Source organism: Callionymus lyra, chromosome 9 (assembly GCF_982586985.1).
Source record: "Callionymus lyra chromosome 9, fCalLyr1.hap1.1, whole genome shotgun sequence".
Lineage (NCBI taxonomy): Eukaryota > Metazoa > Chordata > Actinopteri > Syngnathiformes > Callionymidae > Callionymus > Callionymus lyra.
In genome coordinates, this window is record NC_141826.1 from 19,128,560 (window position 1) to 19,152,384 (window position 23,825).

Below are 23,825 nucleotides of genomic sequence, written 5' to 3' on the forward strand. Positions count from 1 at the left end.
TGTAAATCTCGACAGCCCTCGAGCGCCACCAACTGCTCAAACAACTGCAGACTTGAGGTTCTCTACACTTGTACATGGGTGTGTAGAAGGTCGCCACGTTCTGTCCTTTCATTTAAAATGTGTATTTTCTGTCTTAGAGCTTTATTTAAAAAGCTTTTAAAACCTTTACAAAACAAATTGTCATTTAAAAAAGTCACAAATAAAGGTTAAACTATTGATGCATCAATATTGTAACAGACTAAGGAAAGAAATCCAACTGGATGTTATATAATACAATATTCATAGTTTTACATGGTTAAGTGTGTGTGTGTGTGTGTGTTCGATACCGGTGTGTGTCTGCTACACAGGATTCATTTTATTCACAGCTTGTGTGTGTGTGTGTGTGTGTGTGTGTGTGTGTGTGTGTGTGTGTCTGCTACACAGTAGTAATTTCATTCACAGCTCTTGTGCGTGTGTGTGTGTGTGTGTGTGTGTGTGTGTGTGTGTGTGTATACCTGTGTGTGTCTGCTACACAAGAGTCATTTCATTCACAGCTCTTGTGTGTGTGTGTGTGTGTGTACCTGTGTCTGCTATACCTGCTATTTCATTTACAGGATTGTGTGTATGCGTGTTTGCATGTGTTTATATGTGAATTTGTGTTTGTATGCTTGTGAGTGTTTGCGTGCGTGTGTAAATGCTTGTGAGTTTGTATGTTTTTGCTTGTTTGTGTGTGTCTGTGTGTGTTTGTATGCTTGTGAGTTTGAGCATGTGTGTATGTGAGTATGTGTGTTTTAGTTTATTTGTACGTCTGTCTGTGTATGTGTGCGAATTTGTGCATGTTTATATAGTTCCGTATGTTCGTGTGTTTGTGTGTGTGTTGTATGTCTGTCTGTGTGCGTTTGAGCATGTTTGTAAGCTTGTGCACCTTTGTATGTTTGTGTGTGTTGGTATGTTTGAGTGTGTATATCTGTATGTGTGTGCATGCTTGTCCGTTTGAGCATTTGTGTATGAGTGTGTGTTTGTGAATGAATCTGAAAGATTTCAAAGTTCAAAGGGACGAGAGCAGATTCATCAGCAGCATAAAGTGCCGACTCATCATCCAGAGCTAATGACACTGAGGCTGTGAAAACTAGTTTGTGTTGTTCTGCTCTGGTGTGTGTTCTCATGTTTGTACATAATTGGAGTGCAGGACGGCCCTGCTGGAAGACCTATTTCCTGTTTATCAGCTTTTATTTTGGCGAGCAAACAGACTGAGTCATAGGTGGTTATCAGTGAGAAACAGAAAGAAAAAACAGGTGGAAACAGTTTCCTGGAACAAACGCATGTCGTCTTAAGAGAGAAGAATAAAGACATCACTTCAAAAAAGGTCAGTTGAAACAGGTCAGTTGTGTGTTTTGAACTTGTGTGCGTTTATGTATGTATGTATGTATCTTTGTGCATGTATGTGTGTTTTTGAGAATGCATGTGGATGTGTTCCCTCAATATTTAAGTGTGTGTGTGTGAGAGTGTGTGTGCATGTATGTATACGTGTGTTTTTTTTATAAATATGTGTATGTGTTTGTGTATATTTGTGTTTCTATGTGTTTGTATGTATGTATTTGATTGTGTGTGTGTGTGGAAACGTAAGTAACTTTTTAATTTTTTTTTATATAGAGCTTTTCCAGACCAGGGTCACAAAGCGCTTAAACAATCAAAACAATATTCAATAAAGTATATACTTTAAAGGGCAAGATAATACTGAGAACACAACAGGAGTGTTCAGGTGTGGGTGTGTGTGTGTGCGTGAGTGTGTGTATGTGCTTAACTAGGTAGGTTTTTTTGAATTCTTGTGTTTAAAAGAGTATGTTTTACAAACTAGAATTCTAAGGTTAAAGAATGAAGTGTTAAAATTAGCAAATTACTCATTTTAGACGAAACTAACACACAAAGTCGCACAAGTTTAGTACGATGACATAAAACAAGTAATCAGGAAACTACTACTGTCTTTCACCCTGATTGAAAACACAGATTATTGTTATTAAATCCACACGACCACTTTTAACATACACAACAAAACAGAAAAGAAACTAATAAATCCACACAACTGAGGTCATCAACACAGAAATACTGTAGATCATTAAAGAGACTGGATTGAAGCCCAGTAAAGGTTTATGTGGGCAAATAGTTAACTTTCAAAAACTGGACTTTAATCTTTTTATAATGTTTTTTAAAAGATCAGGTGAGGTTTTATAGAAGACGTTGAGTGCGAAAGAACGACCACAGATGTTTACAATGTTCTGGACGACACTTTTTCCTTCTGTTTGTGCAGATAGACGTGATATTACTTGTTGGTGAGGATGTTCTGAGGTGGTTCAGATGGCAGCCCCGTCACCTGAACTCCTCCAACAGGAGGACCATGAGAGGTGAGACAAGCATCTTCTTCACGCTGTAAAAATGTCCTTATTTTCTTGAAGATCTTAGTTTTAAAGCAAATTAAAAAAATGTTTTAAATACATTTTTTACTAAGCAAGTTCAATTCAACTCATCTTAGCACGTGGACAGACGTCTGCAGATTTACGTCTTTATGTGTCAAACTACAGTTGAGCACTGAGACTTCTGTTCAAGGTCAAAAGTAAAGCTCCAAGAAGGACCTGCTGAAGGTGGACCAGAGCAGCCTGGACATGGAGCAGAATCTTGCTGTGACCAGTCTATAGGAAGACTGGTTGACTTCAAATGTAGACAAGACTTCACAGAAGAAAGGCGAGTGTATAAAAATGAAGTTCTGACTGACTGAAAATGAGCAGGATTAGGTCCTGGAACTTCTTTCTGTGACTCCTATTTGGTCTTCCCTCCCACAGACCGGACCATGGCCTATTAGGAGTTCTTCCTTGCGGGCCTGTCGGACCACAAACACACCTGGAAGCTACATTCCAGGTACATGACTGTAGCCTTTGTGATTCCCTTAATCGTGGATTGTGAAGCTTGAGATGTCAGTATCTCATGATATTAAATACCAATCACTACTAGTAGGATTCCAGATCATACTAGTAGTGATTGGAATCGTACTACTGATCTGGGATCTGAATATTGTAATTCCAATCTGTCCTAGGAGGATTCAGGATTCTACTAGTGAATTCCAATCTCTACTAGGAGAGATTGGAATCCTACTATTGAACTACGATCTGAATATTGGAATTCCAATCTGTCCTAGGACAAATGGGAATTCTACAAGGACAATCTCCAATTCTAATAGGAGAAATTCGGATTACAACAAAATGTTATTTCGATGTAATCAAACCCTACCCCTCACCCTAAACCATATCAATATTAAGATCCAGACCCGGCGGCATGGGCGGGCATTGGGGGGCCGTGCCCGCCCCCAGGTCTGAAAACACAAGCACTGAAGTTAACCTGAACCCTGGAGTGAACATTCAAACTGAGAGAGGCAGCTCCAGCTGAAGCCTTTACTTAAACTCACCAAGACACCTGCCTTGGACTTTTTTTTTATTTTTTTTATTTTTAGAATCCCTTATTGGTGAAAGTTCAGTATTGTTTTTATTGTACCTTTTAAAAACAAGGCTGCTGTAGAATGACTAAATAGTGTGGGCTTCATCAAGTAGTCAAACAGATCACACATCACACCTAACATGATTTTTTTGAATGAGATGACAACTTATTTGATGTTTAATCCAGTGTTTGTTGGTTGTTGGGATTTTTTTTAGATTTTGTCTATCACTTTCTTAGTAATGGGAGAATTTTATTCTGTACTGTGCAAGTAGTCCCAGAGCCATTGTTCCATTTAGGTTGAAAAGTTTGCCCCCCTGAAAAAATGTAATGCCCCCCCTTAAATGTTTTTCTGCAGCCGGGTCTGTTAAGATCCCAGTTCAGTAGCAATCTGTACTAGTAGGATTCCAGATCCTACTACTAAAGATTGAAATTCCAATCTCTAGTAGTAGGATTTCAGATCCTACTGGATTCCAATAATGATTAAAACTGTAGTTCCTTGGTTTTGCCACTAGGTGGATTAATTCGTTGTTTGGGTTTGTTAGCGTTAGCATCGGGACGGGTCGTCTCAGTGATGAAGCCAGTTTCAAGTGGGTTGTGTCATTGAATAATTACTGCCAAGAGACAATCCATCATAAACACACGTACAAACAAAGAACTGCTTGGACTGTGTTTAATAAACTCGTGACCTTGTATGTTTGTGACTTCTTCAACAAAGTCAGTCCCTCCTGCTCATTCTGTGATCTTCTCATCTTTTTGGCCAAATCCTTTCAAGATGCAATATCTTATCTTGTAATTGCATCTATCAGTGGTTAAATTTAGATCGCTTGGCTCGTCTTTGTGATCTTCCTCTCTGTCCACCAAATTACTGCCACCTACTGGCAAATATGTATAACGCCATTAAAGTAAAGAAGTAAGTAAGTAAGTAAGTAATTCTCATTTATATAGCGCTTTTCTAGAAGGTAACAGAATGACAAATATTCGGTTTACAAGAGCATGCACGGTACTATAACAATGCTGATACGTATCTCTTGGTCCATGATATGGACTACTCTTATGAGAGGCAGGTGATACTTGATGATGATCATTAGATACTGACATCAAAATAATGATCCGTTTATTGCCTTCAGGATCTTAAACAGGAGACGTTCAGCTTTGTGGAGAGGGAGCTGAAACAATACTGGAATGTTTTGAGCGCAAACAACATGGAGACAGATGAGGAGGTGGTGACAGGAGGCGAGTCGGAGGAGCAATGGAGCAACAGAGAAGCTTTCCAGAAGATCACAGAGAGCCACCTGAGGATGATGGAGCAGCATGATCTGGCTGAGCTTCTGGGGAATAGTTAGATAACCCTCTTTGACTTGAGGTTGAGAGTCCAACATCAGACCTACTGACTTCTTCTTCTTCTTCTTCATCTTTCAGAGAGGCGTGTTGGTGTGAGTCGTCGGGACCTACAGAGGAGCCTGAAACAGAAGGTCCAGTTTGTGTTCGAGGGGATCGCTAAAGTGGGGAACGCTGTACCTCTCCATCAGATCTACACGGATCTCTACGTCACTGAGGGGGACACCACACAGGTCAACGAAGAACACGAGGTACTGCGGATCGAAACCGCTTCAAGGAAATCCAGCAGGCCAGAGAGAACCATACGACAAGAGGACCTCTTTAGAAGCTCACCGGGGGGCCACGTACCAAGATGCGTGCTGACGAAGGGTGTAGCTGGCATTGGGAAGACTCTGCTGACACAGAAGCTGATCCTGGACTGGGCTGAAGACAAAGCCCACCAGAACTTCCAGCTTATACTTCCTTTCACCTTTAGGGAGCTGAACGTTCTGAAGGAGAAGAAGTTGAGTTTGGTGGAACTTGTTCATCGCTTCTTTCCCCAAACCAAAGAATCTGGACTCAGCAGCTTTGAAAAAGTCGAGGTTCTGTTGATCTTTGATGGTCTGGATGAGTGTCGTCTACCTCTGGACTTCAGCAGTCAGGTCCTGACAGCAGCTACAGAGTCCGCCTCAGTAGACGTCCTCCTGACTAACCTCATCAGGGGGGATCTGCTTCCCTCAGCTCGCATCTGGTTGACCACAAGACCTGCAGCAGCCAATCAGATCCCTGTTGAATATGTGGACATGGTGACAGAGGTCAGAGGGTTCACTGACCCCCAGAAGGAGGAGTACTTCAGGAAGAGGTTCACAGATGAGGAGCAGATCTGCAACATCATCTCTCACATCAAGAGCTCACGCAGTCTCTACATCATGTGTCACATGCCCATCTTCTGCTGGATCACTGCCACAGTTCTGGAGGACATGTTGAAGAAGAGAGAGACTGAAGAGCTGCCCAAGACCCTGACTGAGATGTACATCCACTTCCTGGTGGTTCAGTCCAAAGTCAAGAAGCTGAAGTACAATGGAGTAGCTGGGACCGATACAGTTTGGGATCCTGAGAGCAGGAAGATGATCGAGTCCCTGGGAAAACTGGCCTTCAAGCAGCTTCAGAGAGGAAATGTGATCTTCTACGTATCAGACCTGGCAGAGTGTGACATGGACGCAGAGGCTGCGTCAAAATACTCGGGCGTGTTTACACAGATCTTCAGAGAGGAGAAAGGACTGTACCAGGACACAGTCTACTGCTTTGTTCATCTCAGTGTGCAGGAGTTTTTTGCTGCTTTTCACGTCCACCAGACCTTCTTCAGCTCTGGAGTCAACCTTCTGGCCCCAAACAACATTGTCCTATGGACTAACTACTTAGGGTTGAAACCAAAACCCGACGACTTCTACCTGACAGCCATAGTGGAAACTCTCAAAAGTCGAAATGGGCATTTGGACTTATTCCTGCGCTTCCTCCTGGGTCTATCTCTGCAAGAGAACCAAACTCTCCTCAGAGGCCTGCTGGATGAACATTGCTCCTGGACCAAGGAGAACTCAGTTGAACTGATAAAGAAAAAGTTGAACGATAACTTGTGCCCAGACAGAATCATTAACCTATTCCACTGTCTGAATGAAGTGAGGGACAGTTCCTTGGTGGAACAAGTCCATCAGCAGCTGAGATCAGGAGCTTTCTCCTCAAGTAAACTCTCTCCTTCCCTGTGGTCCGCTCTGGCCTTCATCTTACTGTCCTCAAACGACACTCTGGAAGTGTTCGACATCAACAGGTACTTTGCTTCAGAGGAGGTTCTTCTGCGACTGCTGCCCGTGGTCAAAGTGTCTAAGACAGTAAAGTAGGTCAATCTTGGACTGTGAGGATTTTATTGCGCGAGGTTACATCGTCTTCTTCTCTGCAGGCTGAAGGGCTGCCAGATGTCAAAGGAGAGTTTTACACAACTTTGTTCAATCCTCGGCTCTCCTTCCTCAACCATGACCAAGCTTGACCTGAGTAACACCAACCTAAAGGACTCAGGAGTAGGGCTGTTGTGTACGGATCTGAAGAGCCCACACTGTGGGCTGACAAGTCTCAGGTTTCATCTTGTTTAGATTTCAGTTTTCTCTGTGGAACTGAAGACAACATCAATGAGTTTTTTTTTCTCTCACAGGTTAAGAATGTGCGACCTGACGGAGACGGGTTGTTTGCCTCTGTCCTCAGTTTTGAGGTCTTCCTCCTCCATGCTGGAAGAACTGGACCTGAGCTTTAATAAACTGGAGGATGCTGGAATCAAGTTTCTGAGTGATGGACTCAAGAGTCCTCACTGTCATCTGAGAAATCTCAAGTGAGGACTTATTAAAAAAAACAAAAAAACATCATTGTTCCTACAATATGTCGTAATGCATCGTATCGTTGCCTCCATATTGTTATACGTATCGTCAGATCCTTACCAATACACATGCTGACAAGACTACTTAAAAGAACTATCCATGTCCTCATCTTATCTAAAGCAACACTTGTGCTGACCATTTCTCAGGCTCAGTGGCTGTGGGCTGACCATGGAAAGTTGTAAACTTATCTCCTCAGTCTTCGACTCTACATCAAGCCTGACACAGCTGGACCTCAGTGACAACGACCTGGATAACAGTGGCATGGATTTCCTTTCTCTTGGACTGATGAAGCCAAACTGCCACCTGGAGGGTCTCTGGTAAGAACTAGAGTTCCTCGCCTATCAAACACAAGCTAAAGCTCCCATTTTTGCAGTCTGTCCGGATGCCTGATCACGGCGGCCGGCTGTCTCACTCTGGCCGAAGCGCTGGATAAAAACCCAACACATCTGAGACAACTGGACCTGAGCTATAATGACCCAGAAGGCCCCGGTTTGAAGAAGCTATGGGCTGGCCTCAAGAGAAAAGACTGGAGTCTAGAGACGCTCAGGTTTGGACACGTTTATCAATCACCAGTGAAATAAGTAACAAGTCAGTCAAGTGTTCACTTGCAGAGTCTATGACACTCAAACTTATAAATACCAGTCCATAGAAACTTTGGTTGGATCTTTAACTCTTCTTTCACGATGTTAAATTGTTTTATGATTGTTTTTATCATTTTATGCTCCAGGTTGGACCACATTGGACAGACGGAGTCTTCATCTGCACCGAGCACTTGTAAGATAGTCTTATTTTAAGGCAACAAACAATAACTTTTTATTAATGACCTGATTTCCACAATTTTTTTTCTCTTTCAGGCCAATATCTTTGAACTCTGATCAACCCAAGGATAGTGTCCTTGCGCCCCCATCCAAGTGAGAGGATCAGAACCTGGACAACATGGACACGCCTTTCCAAATAAGACTTTAAACTTTTAACGTTTTTTTTTTTTTCCTTTTTAATAACGATATTTTTCTAGTATGTATGTGTATTCTAGTATGTATGTGTCACAGTATTTGTGTTCTCCAATGAAGTAGGAATGAGTTTAATATAGAGGATAAATTTCAGCAACCAGGTTTTTAAAAATATATTAGAAAAGTAACTACGTGATTGGTTAACTATTGCATTTTACGTATGTGTACTTTTTTTAATTGCTAAAACAATGAAAGATAAACTACATTTGATACCACCATGCACAACTTCCTCTAAACTTTGATATAAAAGCAAATTAAATAACATTTAGATAAATACTGACAGGACGCAATATTGAATGGAATGTTGAGCTTAAAACTGCTAGCAACAACGTTAGCATCTAGCTAGCATGAGCCAAAGTGTAAACATTGTATAACATCAGTTCAATAATAATCATAATAATAATATAAATAAATCATAAATCATAATAGGCACAATATTCTCATCAACTCACTTTCCTTTCTTTCTTTCATCACCATTAATAGTTTTAAACTGCAGCGTCTCTTGGCTCGTGACCGCCACCTGCAGGACTCCTGCGCCACTGTCAAAATAAAAGTGACTTTTAAATTTAAAATCGAAATAAATATTTTTAAATGAATGAAAAGCCACTATTTGTGTCACAGGATAAATCGCTTAATTATTTTCTTCAGCCAAAACAGTTTTTTTTTTCGGTCCTTCCGGACTGACATCCATCACTTCCGCTCTGGTCTGGTGACGGCAGGTGAGCTTCCGCTGCGACTATTTCGCCTCACCTGAGATGCATCCAAAACATCTAATGCTAGTTATTTGTTACTTATGTTGTTTGCATTGTTTGTTGGTGCCCTGCGACGTCACTGTCACCAATGTCAATAGTTCTGATTAAAATGTTTTGTTTTTAATTGTATGTTTCTTTTCATTCATTGTTGCTGCAATACTGTTGTGAACCACCGGGGGGCGACGATACACCCGATTTACATTGTCATTTAGTTTTATATAGAATCTTTTTTTGTTTTACTTATTAATGTGTGGACTTTAATTATTTATGTTTTTTTTAGAAGTTTTGTATTTGTTGGACTCATCCATCTATGTGAGACTCAGCCGTGTTTTGGTTCTGAACTGGTTGGTTTTGTGATTAAACTAAAATGGTTATATTGAATAAATATTTACTTCAGAACTTTATAGTTGTGTTTTGAAGTTAAGTGTTACTTGTGTAACTTCTCAGTGAACCTAACTACGTTTTTAAATGTTATTTTCCTGGTTCATCCGGGCTTCTGTATTAAGTATATTTGCTTTTTTCAGGTAGCACTTGAGATCACATGACCACAAAACTTTTTTCGTTCAGCGGAAATATTTGGGATGTTTAGAAAATTGAACAGTTAAGTATTTCACTGCTTCAACGGTTCTGTGATTTCTGGAATATTCATGTGTTTTTTCCCTTTAAGTAAAGTCATGGTACAGTTTATAGATAAATTCAGCTGAAATCTATCAAGGTTCAGATCTTTTTCTTTATTTTTATGTCCATTAAAATGACCATAACGAGTTGTTTAACTTAAACAATAAAAGATGCATTAAATTCATATGATCAGATTAAATCATCTTAAGAAAGTCTTAATATATAATAATATAAAAATGACATTGTTTTTTCCCAATTAAAAGCAAAACCTACATGTTTCTGCTTTGAGTGTTTTTGTATCTGTTGTGACTTCATATCAAATAAAAAATATAAGTATTTGACATAAATATGATGAACGTGTATCAGAATGTGAGTCAAAACACTTGCGTGAGCCTCCTTTTCTTCAGCTACAGCAGTTACTCTTATAGACACTAGGGGGCAGTATAAACCCGAGCAGGATCAACTTTAACAGGGATTTTTTTTCTGAGAATCTCGACAGCCCTCGAGCGCCACCAACTGCTCAAACAACTGCAGACTTGAGGTTCTCTACACTTGTACATGGGTGTGTAGAAGGTCGGCACGTTCTGTCCTTTCATTTAAAATGTGTATTTTCTGTCTTAGAGCTTTATTTAAAAAGCTTTTAAAACCTTTACAAAATAAATTGTCATTTTAAAAAGTCACAAATAAAGGTTAAAGTAGTGATGCATCAATATTGTAACAGACTAAGGAAAGAAATCCATCTGGATATTATATAATATAAAATTCAGAGTTTTACATGGTTTAGAACAGAAAATACTCTAAATGATGGGAAATAAACTTACTCGGTCTGTTGTCAGGGGCAACTGAACTTAATGGACAAACTGTTACAGAAAAAGAGTCTTAATATGAAAAAAAAAAAAAAATCAAGTTGTAATTTTATTACATTTTATTCAGTGTCTTTTTATAAATCATGTAGAATTTTTCTTTTATTAAATGTATGGTGACCTTGAGTCTGAAGAAAAGTGCATTAAAAATGTATTATTATTATTATTATTAATTATAAAACAAGGATGCTATATAAAGTAAATACATTTATTTCAAAAGTTTCTAGATTTGATTTTGATTGATTTTAATATATTATGATATACTTAAATTAAAGTATTAAGACATTAAGTAGGCTAGTATTGAATGAATATATATATAATATATACAGTAGATTTGCTCTTCAGACTCAAAATTAGTTCAAAACCCATTACCTGGAAAATAATGCATAAGTTCACAACACAATGTGTTATTGTGGAAACTTTCTTGCGAATTAAATTCTTAGAAATGTGTGTTTTTTACATTTTCTGGTCGACAATGCAGGCAACATAAAATGTAACAACAACAGTCGTTATTGGCCCCGGGGCCTTGAATTTGACGCACATTTGATCACATGACGCCTCACGCCTACACCTGGCGGAGGCCGTGAAACATCTTCCACATGTTCACCTGATGATCCTCTCGCTCACACACTGACTCGTCAACACGGTGAAGATAACCTTCAACATGAGCCTGGACTCCACGCAGAGATCCACCGAATCTAGGCCACCACACTCGTACGGTCTCTCCCCAGAACCGAACAATGACCCGATTCATGGCGGCGCAGACGGGGACGGTCGTCTTTCGGCTCCGCCCTGCTGGCACAATGCTGCAACTGGACCCCCATTGTTCGTGCTCCCCATGAGAAGTGATCATTGAGGTCATGACAGCGCGTCTGTCAGCTTCGGTGAAGGACACGACTGAATGAAGATCACTCGGATTCAAACTACAGACCGGGTCCGACCGTGAACCTGGTTCGGAATTCTCGTGTCGAGACTACCGTGTTCGTTCCATTAAAGAAGGATATAATTAAGTTACATAAATTGAATTTGAAAAATCGTTCAAAAATAAACTATTAAAATGTATCTGCTCATTTTGTCAGTAGAACGTAGAAGGTTCTTCTCCTCCACGGTCCGTTCATTCATGTTCTCGTGTCTCCAGCTCACAGCAGCTGCAACCGTTTCACTCGACTTGACTCGTCACCACGCGCCAAGCCGTGGCGTTAATGTGACTTAATATCTCACGCCGCCCCCCCCCCCTCTCTGTCGTGGAAGGAAGGCCCCCAGCCCGGCATCGTTACCCAGCATGCATCTCCACGCTCTATTTCCGTCACGGCTGTCTCACAACATCCACATTAGACGTCCTGCGAGGATCATACGGAGGATAATTGATGTTAATGTGCATGTGTGGTCGCTTCCATCAGCGTGTGCGAGCGGCGTTGTCGTCCACGGGCGCGAGCAGGAAGTGAACGCAGAACCGTCGCCGACACTTCCTGATCTAGTCGAGTGTTTCCACGGCGAGCTTCAGGCGAAGGAAACCTCTTTGAAGTCTTATTGGAGGCATGAATATTATAATTGAATGAATGAATACTTGTGTGTTTATTAAATGTCTTCGCTCTGGGGTTTGCTTGTCAAGAATCTGGCGAAACGTATCACGTCACAGGGGCGATGATACGTTATTTCGTGATACTGTAGTAACAAGTATATATTTATAGTACTGTCGAGTACTTGACTCTGGTGTTGCAGAATCTACAGACCACATGACTCTTGACGAAGTCGTAACTGCTGTAATTTGTTTTGAAACCAAAATTTGTCCAAAACATCAGCTTTAAAAGCTACTGGAGTCGACTGTATCCTCTCGTCCTCAGTCGTTGTTCCTTTAGCTATGGAGGAATTTAGGATAGCGGGCAGAAGTTTGATTGCAACACCAAGATGAACAAATGCTGTAAATAATTTCACTCTGGGGTTTGCTTGTCAAGAATCTGGCGAAAAGTATCACGATACAGGGGCGACGATACGTTATTTTGTGATACTGTAGTAACAAGTATATATTTATAGTACTGTCGAGTACTTGACTCTGGTGTTGCAGAATTCACAGACCACATGATGAAGTCGTAACTGATTTCATTTGTTTTGAAACCAACATTTTGTCCTAACATCAGGTTAAAAAGTGCTGGAGTCGACTGTATCCTCTCGTCCTCAGTCGTTGTTCTTTTAGCTATGGAGGAACTTAGGATAGCTGCCATCTAGCGGCCAGAAGTTTGATTGCAACGCCAAGATGAACAATTGCTGTGAGTATTTTCATGTTAATTGTAAATAAAAATAATACAAAAATCAAATTATTATATTTTATACAAACTTTATAGAAATATAAAACCTATGATTAACATAAAATATAAAAGCCAAAAATCCTTTTTTTTCAAATAGAAAAAAGGAGGAGGAGCACGAGTCATTATCGTGATTTAGATTCATTGTCTTCTTCATCACTAACATAAAGTCTCCGGTAACTCACTATATATTATCTATATTATATTATATATATTATGTATATTCCGGGGGCGGAGTCACACGATAAATGACTGACAAGCCGACGGGAGAGTTTTTCCAATAACTCAACTTGAGTTTTTCGTCGCCTCCTCCGTTCTGACGGCTCCTGACCGCGATCACAGTTCATAACGTGGCCTCTGAGGAAGTTTACCGACGACTTAAACGAACGTTTCTCTCGCTCAGATTTTAAAAAAGACGAGCGTCAACATAGCCGAGGTGCTAATGAAAGGTGATATCACAGCGATAACAACTTCTCTCTCTGAGCGGATGAAAAAAGAAAGTAATAAAGCGAGTCACGGCGTCGACGTACAACAATGCTATCAGCGGCAGATAGTGAGCAGCCGGGTGGTCTCTCTCCCATCCTCGCACCATTATCTCCCCGCCTCCTCTAATCAGATTTAGGGGTTTTTGTGGGAACTTCTATCTCTTGCTGCTGCTGTTAGATCAGCGACGAGGGAATTGAACTCATCCCTCTCCCCGCCGGAGTGGCTTCATTAGAGGCTCACGGCGGTAGCCGGGGAGACTTAATAAAAGCAGCTGAAGGAGGTGCCGAGACGTCGCTGAGGAATTTCTAAGAGAGGAAACTCAAAGAAGCTCAGCCTGAGCAGCAGCAGCTCCGCGGGTTTTCAGTTTTCATCGCCTCACTCTGGGTTCACACGCTCGTCTCCGAGCAGGTGGAGACAGAACCCAATTAGTGGAGAAATCATCTTCATCATCCTCGTCATCAAACGCTCGTCTCAGAGCAGATGAAGAAGAAGACACCAGGAACCTCTCGCCATCTTCATTAACATCAGCACAGTCATCAGCACCTTCATCATCATCATCAATGAGTTCAGTTTCAGGTCTAAGTGCGAGAAAGTTGACGCGTATCTTTTTTCAGAAATTAAAGACTTGATCGATTCAATATGCTTGAGTCGCTGGTCATCAAGACTAAGACAGAAAAATGTTTGTGTGTGTGTCTGTGTGTGTGTGTGTCTTGACCTCACAGCCTGGTTAACATGGTTGTGTGTCATAGTAGTTCAACTGTCACAAAAGTCATCAAGTCAGTTCATGAATGAATGATGTTAATTCGTCTCAGTGTATATCTATGTTTGTGTTTCTTTTTGAGTGTGTATCTATGTTTGTGTTTCTTTTTGAGCGTGTATCTATGTTTATGTTTCGATGTATATCTATGCTTGTGTTTCTTTGTGAGTGTGTATCTATGTTTTTGTTTGAATTTGTATCTCTGCTTGTGTTTCTTTGTGAGCGTGTATCTATGTTTATGTTTCGATGTATATCTATGCTTGTGTTTCTTTGTGAGTGTGTATCTATGTTTATGTTTCGATGTATATCTATGCTTGTGTTTCTTTGTGAGTGTGTATCTATGTTTATGTTTCGATGTATATCTATGCTTGTGTTTCTTTGTGAGTGTGTATCTATGTTTATGTTTCGATGTGTATCTATGCTTGTGTTTCTTTGTGAGCGTGTATCTATGTTTATGTTTCGATGTATATCTATGCTTGTGTTTCTTTGTGAGCGTGTATCTATGTTTATGTTTCGATGTATATCTATGCTTGTGTTTCTTTGTGAGCGTGTATCTATGTTTATGTTTCGATGTATATCTATGCTTGTGTTTCTTTGTGAGCGTGTATCTATGTTTATGTTTCGATGTATATCTATGCTTGTGTTTCTTTGTGAGCGTGTATCTATGTTTATGTTTATGTTTGAATGTGTATCTCTGCTTGTGTTTCTTTGTGTGTGTTTATGTTTATGTTTGAACGTGTGTGTGTGACTCACGTGATGACCAGCGAGGTGGAGAACAAGAGTGTTCCCAACAATCCTCTCCTGCAGTCGGCGTTCTTCCTCTGCCGCTGGTGCATCTCACCTCCACAGTTGTCGCAGCAGCGGCACATGCAGAAGAAGAGTCCGACCAGAGGCATGAGGACCGTGAAGACGAGGCCGATGGCCGCACACACCAGGAAGCCCATCTCGTAGTAGAGCGCCTGTGATGGAGGGAGGAGAGGATTAATGAAGAGAGGGATGCTAAAAATACATGCCAGGATTCCTCACAACAAATCCACTTTCATCCTGCAGGGATCGACTACCAACACAGACTAGCTTCAGAAAGATCTACTCCAGGTCCCTCACAGATGAAGCCTCATGGTTGGAGGCTCAGAACCCGGAGCGAGAAGAAAATGTCAGATTTTGCACTTTTCTTGACTGACATTTCTGCTGCTCCGGTTCCTGCAAACCGACGCGAGTCCGAGTCCCTAACGAACGACGGACGAGCCTCGCTCAGGGACGCGTCGATGACACCGCCGTGACATCATCGGCGTGAACGCTCGGATGAGAGCGCCGGGTCATCAGACCGCCAACCCTTCGTGCAGCGAACGCTCGCCTGGACGCTCGGCCGGCGGCGCTGCCTGTAATTGGGCAAAACGACACTCAAATGTTTGTGTTGGATTTTTCCAGCTCAGCGGCGCCCGCCCCCCCCCGGAGTCGGCTATTTCGGGGTCTTTGTCCCTCAAACAAGGTGACCTTCAGGAGGAGGAGGTGGCGTGATGAAAACATCCGAGTAAGATTCACAGATGAGCGACAGCAGGTGGATCAGTTTGGGATCAGGATCCTGGATTATTGTTCCTCACAAGTTTCCTCCAGTTTAGTTTTTAACAACCTGGATAAGAGCCTTCATCAGACACACCTGTCAGATTCTATTTGACATATTCCACATTTGTCTCACTCATTACGGTCATCAACATCTGTCTTACTCATTGCAGATGTCCAAATCTGTCTCACACATTACAGTCATCAACATCTGTCTCACTCATTGCGATCGTCAATGTCTGTCTCACTCATCATAGACGTCCACATCTGTCTCACTCATTACGGTCATCAACATCTGTCTTACTCATTGCAGACGTCCAAATCTGTCTCACACATTACAGTCATCAACATCTGTCTCACTCATTGCGATCGTCAATGTCTGTCTCACTCATCACAGACGTCCACATCTGTCTCACTCATTACGGTCATCAACATCTGTCTTACTCATTGCAGACGTCCAAATCTGTCTCACACATTACAGTCATCAACATCTGTCTCACTCATTGCGATCGTCAATGTCTGTCTCACTCATCACAGACGTCCACATCTGTCTCACTCATCACAGACAACCACATCCGTATTACTAATAACTTCCACATTTGTCTCACTCATCACAGACAATCATATCTGTCTCACTCATCACATATGTCCACATCTGTCTTACTCATCACAGACAATCATATCTGTCTCACTCATCACATATGTCCACATCTGTCTTACTCATCACAGACGTCTACATCTGTCTCACGCATTACAGTCTTCCACATGTCTCGCTCATCACATATGTCCACATCTGTCTTACTCATCACAGACGTCCACATCTGTCTCACACATTACAGTCTTCCACATCTGTCTCGCTCATCACAGACGTCCACATCCGTATTACTAATAACTTCCACATTTGTCTTACTCATCACAGACAATCATATCTGTCTCACTCATCACATATGTCCACATCTGTCTTACTCATCACAGACAATCATATCTGTCTCACTCATCACATATGTCCACATCTGTCTTACTCATCACAGACGTCTACATCTGTCTCACGCATTACAGTCTTCCACATCTGTCTCGCTCATCACATATGTCCACATCTGTCTTACTCATCACAGACGTCCACATCTGTCTCACACATTACAGTCTTCCACATCTGTCTCGCTCATCACAGACGTCCACATCCGTATTACTAATAACTTCCACATTTGTTTCACTCATCACAGACAACCATATCTGTCTCACTCATCACATATGTCCACATCTGTCTCACTCATTACAGCCGTCAACATCTGTCTCACCCATTACAGTCGTCCACATCTGTCTCACACATTACAGTAATCCACATCTGTCTCACACATTACAGTAATCAACATCAGTCTCACTCATTGCAGTCGTCAACATCTGTCTCACTTATCACAGACGTCCACATGTGTCTCACTCATAACAGACGTCCACGTCTGTCTCACTCATTACGGTCATCAACATCTGTCTTACTCATTGCAGACGTCCAAATCTGTCTCACACATTACAGTCATCAACATCTGTCTCACTCATCGCGATCGTCAATGTCTGTCTCACTCATCACAGACGTCCACATCTGTCTCACTCATTACAGTCTTCCACATCCGTATTACTAATAACTTCCACATTTGTCTCACTCATCACAGACGTCCACATCCGTATTACTAATAACTTCCACATTTGTCTCACTCATCACAGACGTCCACATCCGTATTACTAATAACTTCCACATTTGTCTCACTCATCACAGACAACCATATCTGTCTCACTCATCACATATGTCCACATCTGTCTCACTCATTACAGTCATCCACATCTGACCAGCAGTTTAAAACGTATTCTCTGGAACAACACACACTCCTAAAATGTTAGTCTGTATCAGTCAGGACACACACTTGTCTAGTTCAGGACACACACTTGTGTAGTTCAGGACTCACACTTGTGTAGTTCAGGACACACACTTGTGTAGTTCAGGACACACACTTGTGTAGTTCAGGACACACACTTGTGTAGTTCAGGACACACACGTGTGTAGTTCAGGACACAGACGTGTGTAGTTCAGGACACACACTTGTGTAGTTCAGGACACACACCTGTGTAGTTCAGGACACACACTTGTGTAGTTCAGGACACACACTTGTGTAGTTCAGGACACACACTTGTGTAGTTCAGGACACACACTTGTGTAGTTCAGGACACACACCTGTGTAGTTCAGGACACACACGTATATAGTTCAGGACACACACTTGTGTAGTTCAGGACACACACTTGTGTAGTTCAGGACACACTCCTGTGTAGTTCAGGACACACACTTGTGCGTCAGTGTTGCTGAGACTACACAACAGCCTCTGAGGTGTCGACAGTGAGTGAGTTAGTTTGCAGCTACAGGGACTAGCAGGAGCTACAACACGCTGTGAGGGGCTCAGGGGTGAGACCACACCATGACGGGGGGTTAATGGTGGGACCTGTGATGACAGACAGGTGGTTTTTTTTTTACCTGCAGGGTCAGCACTATGTTCTCTGGCTGTGGGAGGTCGGAGGTCATGCGGCGTGACAGGAAGAGAAGAACCACACAGACACGGGTGAACAAAGACGACGACCAAAAACAAAAAGGCTCAAAAACATGACGTCCAGCTACAGGCGAGTGAGACAGGCTGCTGTCTCACACTCGTGACGATCACATGACTTCTGAAACATGTTTTTTCATCTCCCCGACTCACCTTCTGGTACTCGTCCTGAATGGCTCCGAACTTGTCCTTGGCGAGTCGGACCAGAAGATCTGGAAGAGAGAAGGAGAATCAGCTGCTGCTGTGGCAGGCGAAGAGGAGGTGCGGGGTCATGGTGGCCGAGGGTCCAGACGACCACATCTCTTACAGTTGGACAGGCCTGGACGAGCAAGTCTATTACAGACTTCTGACTCAGATTTTTTAACGAGGCTGACTCAGCAGAAAATCTTCTGCTCCAGATATGACAAGTTCTTGTCAAAACGTGACCCCGGAGCTGCCCCCCCTTCACCCCCCAGGGCCGGACCACACTGACAGGGACCAGCATCCTCCAGCGGTTTTGTGTCTGTTCTGCTTGACAGCTCTGGTTCTGGTGGTTCTGCTGTCACACGCACTTTGTTCGAAAACCAGCGAAACTGTCATATTGTTGCTGCAGCTCGACTGACGAGTCGCCGGTTCAAGTCCACGGCAGCGACTGTGGGAACTCGTGTGTGTTTCTGTGTCGAGTGTAACGCGACACAACGTCTTTTGTCGGCAATGAAAGCCACGTCGGACCTCGTCATCGGCAGGAAACCGATCCCCGGAGAGGAACACAGACAAGTGGATCTTCATGGACGTGCAGGTTATATTTCGGTCTTTGTCAGCAGGTCAGAGACGAATACACAACTCTCAACACAACACACTGTACGATGACAACCTGTGTCACCGGAGACGTGGCGGGATTGAACTCACGACCATGTTTGTATCATGTCTTGTATTAAAAGGTCGTCGTCATGGTCACCAGGTCGTCATCCTGGTTCTTCACTTCAAAATAGTGATCAATGTAGACGGAAAATAAAAATAAAATGAAAAAACTACATCAAGAAAGACTATAAACTTAAAGCTGTTATTATAATTTCAACGTTAATTACACTTTTTTCAAAGTACTTTTTAATTTTTTATAATTTATATGATTATTCACGTGATTATTTCAAAACAAAAGTTCCGAAATGTTCATAACATTCATCAGCGGAACATTTCAAAGGTTTAAACAATACATTTTTCGAATTATTTTTTATTCTTTTATTAAATCATTGATTTGTTTTTTTGAATAATTTAATTCAATAATTTCTTTATTGAAATGTTGAATTTGTATAAAAATTAAATATAAAAAATGGTGAGATTATTATACCAGTATTTAACTTTTAAAGTCTATGAAATTAAAAATATTCCATTTTTAAAATCTAGTTTTTGAATTATTGGAATGAGAAAATCAGACTCTATGTGTGAAAAAAAGAAAAGTATTTAGAAAATATTTTAACTATTGAATTTTATTATTAAAAAAAACAAAATTCAAACCTTAGAAACAACGATATTTCAAATTTTAAAAAAATTAAAAGTTCCAACATGTTTTATTTATTATTATATTATTGTTATACCATTATTTAACTTTTAAAGTCTATGAAATATAATATCATATTCGAATTTAGAATCAAAATATCAACTATGAAAGATTTGTAATGTAATTATTAAATAATAATATAATGAAAAATCCTCTAAATATAGATGTTATTGATTCAAGGTTTCAACATTACAATGTTCAATTCAACTACTATTAATAACAAATATTCTGATGGCACAGATTTTCTTCATGAAGTGATGCTCATGCCGGAGATTTTAATTCCATAATTACAGCCGACACTCAAGGTCAGCGACATCCAGACGTGCGACGTCTAATCCCCTCGGCGGGAAGATTAGCCGGAGGGTTTAGGACCAGCGGACGACGACCACGATAAACAAGCGAGGATCGATCGTCTGGGATTTGAAACCAAAACCTCCAGTTTAGTTTAATGTCAGGAGCACATGCTGCCTCACAGCAGGAGGTCCTGTCTCGTCTGAGGGACCGGTATCGATCCGTCGGGGGGGAACACATGATGGAAGTCAAGCTGAGCCTTAACTGTTTGTTACACAACAACATCTAAGCTCCGCCCACTCATCTACTGGTCAGACCCTCGTGGCGTCTTCGCAGACGAGGCAGCTGGTAACCTTCTGTGTGACATTGATCGAAGCGTTAAGTTGTTCTTAGAAATGTCTTAGAAATATTATTCTTCACCTTCATGTCAATATCGTTAAGAGAAAAACAGCAACTAGACAAGCTTACGTTCTACAATCAGCTAGCATACTAAGATAAGCCAAACACTTGAGCTATTGAGATGGGCTAGCGTTCTAAGGTAAGCAGTTAGACAAGAAGATCTAACATGATAAGAAAATATATCGTCTCTAGACAAGCTAGTACGCTGAGACAAGCTAACATGCGAAGAAAAGCCATCGTGCCTAGACAAGCTAGTACGATGAGACCAGCTAACATGCTAAGAAAAGCCATCGTGCCTAGACAAGCAAGTACGATGAGACCAGCTAACATGCTAAGAAAAGCCATCGTGCCTAGACAAGCTAGTACGATGAGACCAGCTAACATGCTAAGAAAACCAATCGTGCCTAGAAAAGCTAGTACGCTGAGACAAGCTAACATGCGAAGAAAAGCCATCGTGCCTAGACAAGCTAGTACGATGAGACCAGCTAACATGCTAAGAAAACCATTCGTGCCTAGACAAGCTAGTACGATGAGACTAGCTAATATTCTTAGAAATGCCATCGTGCCTAGACAAGCTAGTTTGCCGAGATGAGCTAACATGCTAAGAAAAGTAAATGTGCCTAGACAAGCTAGTACACTGAGACCGGCTAACATGCTAAGAAAAGCTATTGTGTCTAGACAAGCTAGTACGCTGAGACGAGCTTGAATGTTAAGAAAAGCTATCATGCCTAGACAAGCTAGTACGCTGAGACGAGCTAACATGCTTAGAAAAGCTATCGTGCCTAGACAAGCTATTACGCCGAGACGAGCTTACATGCTAAGAAAAGCTATCATGCATAGACAAGCCAGTATGCTGAGACGAGCCAACGTGCTAAGAAAAGTATCGTGCCTAGACAAGCTATTACGCCGAGACGAGCTAACATGCTAAGAAAAGCCAATGTGCCTAGACAAGCTAGTACGCTGAGACCAGCTAACAAGCTAAGAAAACCAATCGTGCCTAGACAAGCTCATACGCTAATATGAGCTAAAATGCTAAGAAAAGTGGTTGTGCCAAGACAAGCTAGTACGCTGAGACGAGCTAACATGCCTAGGAAAGCTAGCATGCTAAGACAAGGTATTCTGCCTAGACAAGCCACTACACTGAGATGAGCTAAAATGCTAAGAAAAGCTAGCATGCTAGGACAAGCTAGCGAAAGACATTTTACTAGACGTAAAACATATCAGCTGATGAAATACGACTTCAAATATCATTTACTACTTCAGACCAGAACCAGTAAGATTTGTCACTTTGTACTTAAAGAACAAAAACATGAGACGAAGACTGACTCGAACAAGAACATCGTCTCCCGTCACTGTTGTAGCACGACTTCCTCCCGTCACGTACGAACCCACACTCACACCGAACTACACAATCAGTCACACAGCAGACGAAGATGATCCCCGACTGGATCTCAGGCGGTGAAGTCGACTCTTCCGATACGATCAAGGCCTCATTAACGATGGAACCTCCTAAGTCCTCCGAGTCCTTGATCTCATGATCCTTCGGAACCCGAAGACTTGAGCCTCACTTCATTCTGGGAGGATCAGTCCAACAAGAGAGTCAATCAGAGTTCATGCTCAAAGTCTGCCGTTTGTGACAACTACAATGTCGGATTGAAAATACATTAAAAAGCGACTCTCTACTAACATTAGACCCCTATCTGATTGACCGGACTTTTGCCAATAAATTAAACATTTAAAAAGTTACCTGTGACCCTGGTCTAGAAAGGCGCTATATAAATAGAGATTATTATTATTATTATTATTATTATTATTATTATCATTTCTGTATCGAAAGATTGAATTTGGGTTTTTAATAAATTACATTTAAAAAAAATCGAAATATTAAAAATAAAATGATGTATTTTTTATACATAATAAAATAAATAATAATAATCTAAATATATATATAACTATATCTTTTAATTTGGAGCCTTTTAAATGCAATTAAAACTGTTGGTATAAAGGTAAGCAAGTGGCTCTGGGCTCGATTGGATGAGTCTGGTATATGCTGTATATATTGAATTTAAAAGGATATATTTAATTTAGAAAATGTAGTTTTTGAATTATTGGAACTAAAAAACAACAACATTTCAATTTGTAAAAAGATTAAAAGTTTTAACATGTTTCAAATGTGGATAACTTCGAGTTGTTCAATTAGGAGGAGGCCCCAGGACAGACCTGACACACTCTGGGGAGTTAAAGTCTATTAGAAGGTTTGAGAGGGAAGTCTGGACTTCTGGACTTCAACTGCTGCCTCCTCGACCCGAGTCACAACAGACTCACGACTCAAGACTCAAGACAAATGAATCGCTCGGACGAGGAAACCGTTTTTTTTTCCCTCGGCGTGACCGGGATCCCCGGGGCAGAGCGGAGAGCCGGGATTCTAGAGATGAGGAGAAGAAATTCAAATCATCCTGGTGATACTTTTTATAATTCTGCTGCCGAGCATCAGCCGTCGCCGCGACAACAGGCGTGACAAACGGGATTATCGACTCCAATGTGGAAATAAACGCACGAATAAGCCGGACCGCCGTCCACAATACTGGAGCGCACTTGTAAAGTCGGATCCACAAAGGATTCTTCCTGCTGCTGCCACACACACTGATCCCCTCACACACACACACACTCACACACTCACACACACACTCACACACACAGGGGTATTAGCTCAGTGTTTGGTCTCTTCTTTGAGACACACACCAGGATCTCAGCTGACCTGGTTTCACACCCTCGGCTCAGAATCTGCTGAAGATGGAGAGACCGACGATGAAAGTCTCACGTTGCTGCAGGATCTTCAGAACCCGCTGCCCCCTCGACCGTGATGCGATGCAGAAACAACTGGGGTTTTTTTGGGGGGTTTGTTTCGGTTCTGTTACCACGGCAACAAAACTCTCTTAAGGCCGCCACAGTTTGTGCTTCAAAGTTTCTCTGGCGAGATGAGAAAAATGTAAAATAAGTTCAGCGTGAATATATTCGCTCTAATTTAAAGTGTAAAGCAACAGACCGAAGGCTGCGCTGAACGTTCACACACCAGTGACTTGACATTTCAGAGCGCGTGTGTGTGCGTGTGCATGTGTGTGCATGTGTGTGTGCATGTGTGTGTGTGCGTGTGTGTGCGTGTGTGTGTGCATGTGCGTGTGCATGTGTGTGTGCATGTGTGTGTGTGCATATGTGTGTGCAGATTTAGGCTCCAGAGTAAAAATACCTCAGTACAGAGTAAACACCGTTACCATGGAGTGTGTTACTGTGGTGAGAGACGCCAGCTGAACTTTATCAACATGTACACATTAACACACACACATGTACACATTAACAAACACACACACGTACACATGCAGACATTTACGCACTTACAAAGATGTACACACATACAGACATTTAATACACATACATAAAAAAAATGTACACAAATG

General features: G+C 41.6%; 2 protein-coding genes across 2 annotated transcripts in view; one reads left to right on the forward strand and one right to left on the reverse strand.

Moving 5' to 3' along the window:
• prom1a (prominin 1a) overlaps window positions 1-23,825 on the reverse strand; it is a 62,102-nt gene that overhangs the window by 31,468 nt on the left and 6,809 nt on the right. The window contains exons 2-4 of the mRNA XM_087798740.1: window positions 18,297-18,355; window positions 18,074-18,100; window positions 14,748-14,953 (exon numbers count right to left, since the gene is read on the reverse strand). Of these exons, the coding sequence (XP_087654866.1) occupies window positions 14,748-14,953; window positions 18,074-18,100; window positions 18,297-18,355 (292 nt within the window). The remainder of the gene's footprint in view (window positions 1-14,747; window positions 14,954-18,073; window positions 18,101-18,296; window positions 18,356-23,825) is intronic.
• LOC148072135 (protein NLRC3-like) lies at window positions 2,288-9,091 on the forward strand. Its single transcript, XM_087798734.1, has 11 exons — window positions 2,288-2,381; window positions 2,584-2,718; window positions 2,817-2,892; window positions 4,593-4,803; window positions 4,885-6,673; window positions 6,737-6,910; window positions 6,986-7,159; window positions 7,352-7,522; window positions 7,579-7,752; window positions 7,933-7,979; window positions 8,060-9,091. The coding sequence occupies exons 1-11, from the start codon at window positions 2,335-2,337 to the stop codon at window positions 8,071-8,073; spliced, it is 3,012 nt and encodes a 1,003-aa protein (XP_087654860.1). The 5' UTR covers window positions 2,288-2,334; the 3' UTR covers window positions 8,074-9,091.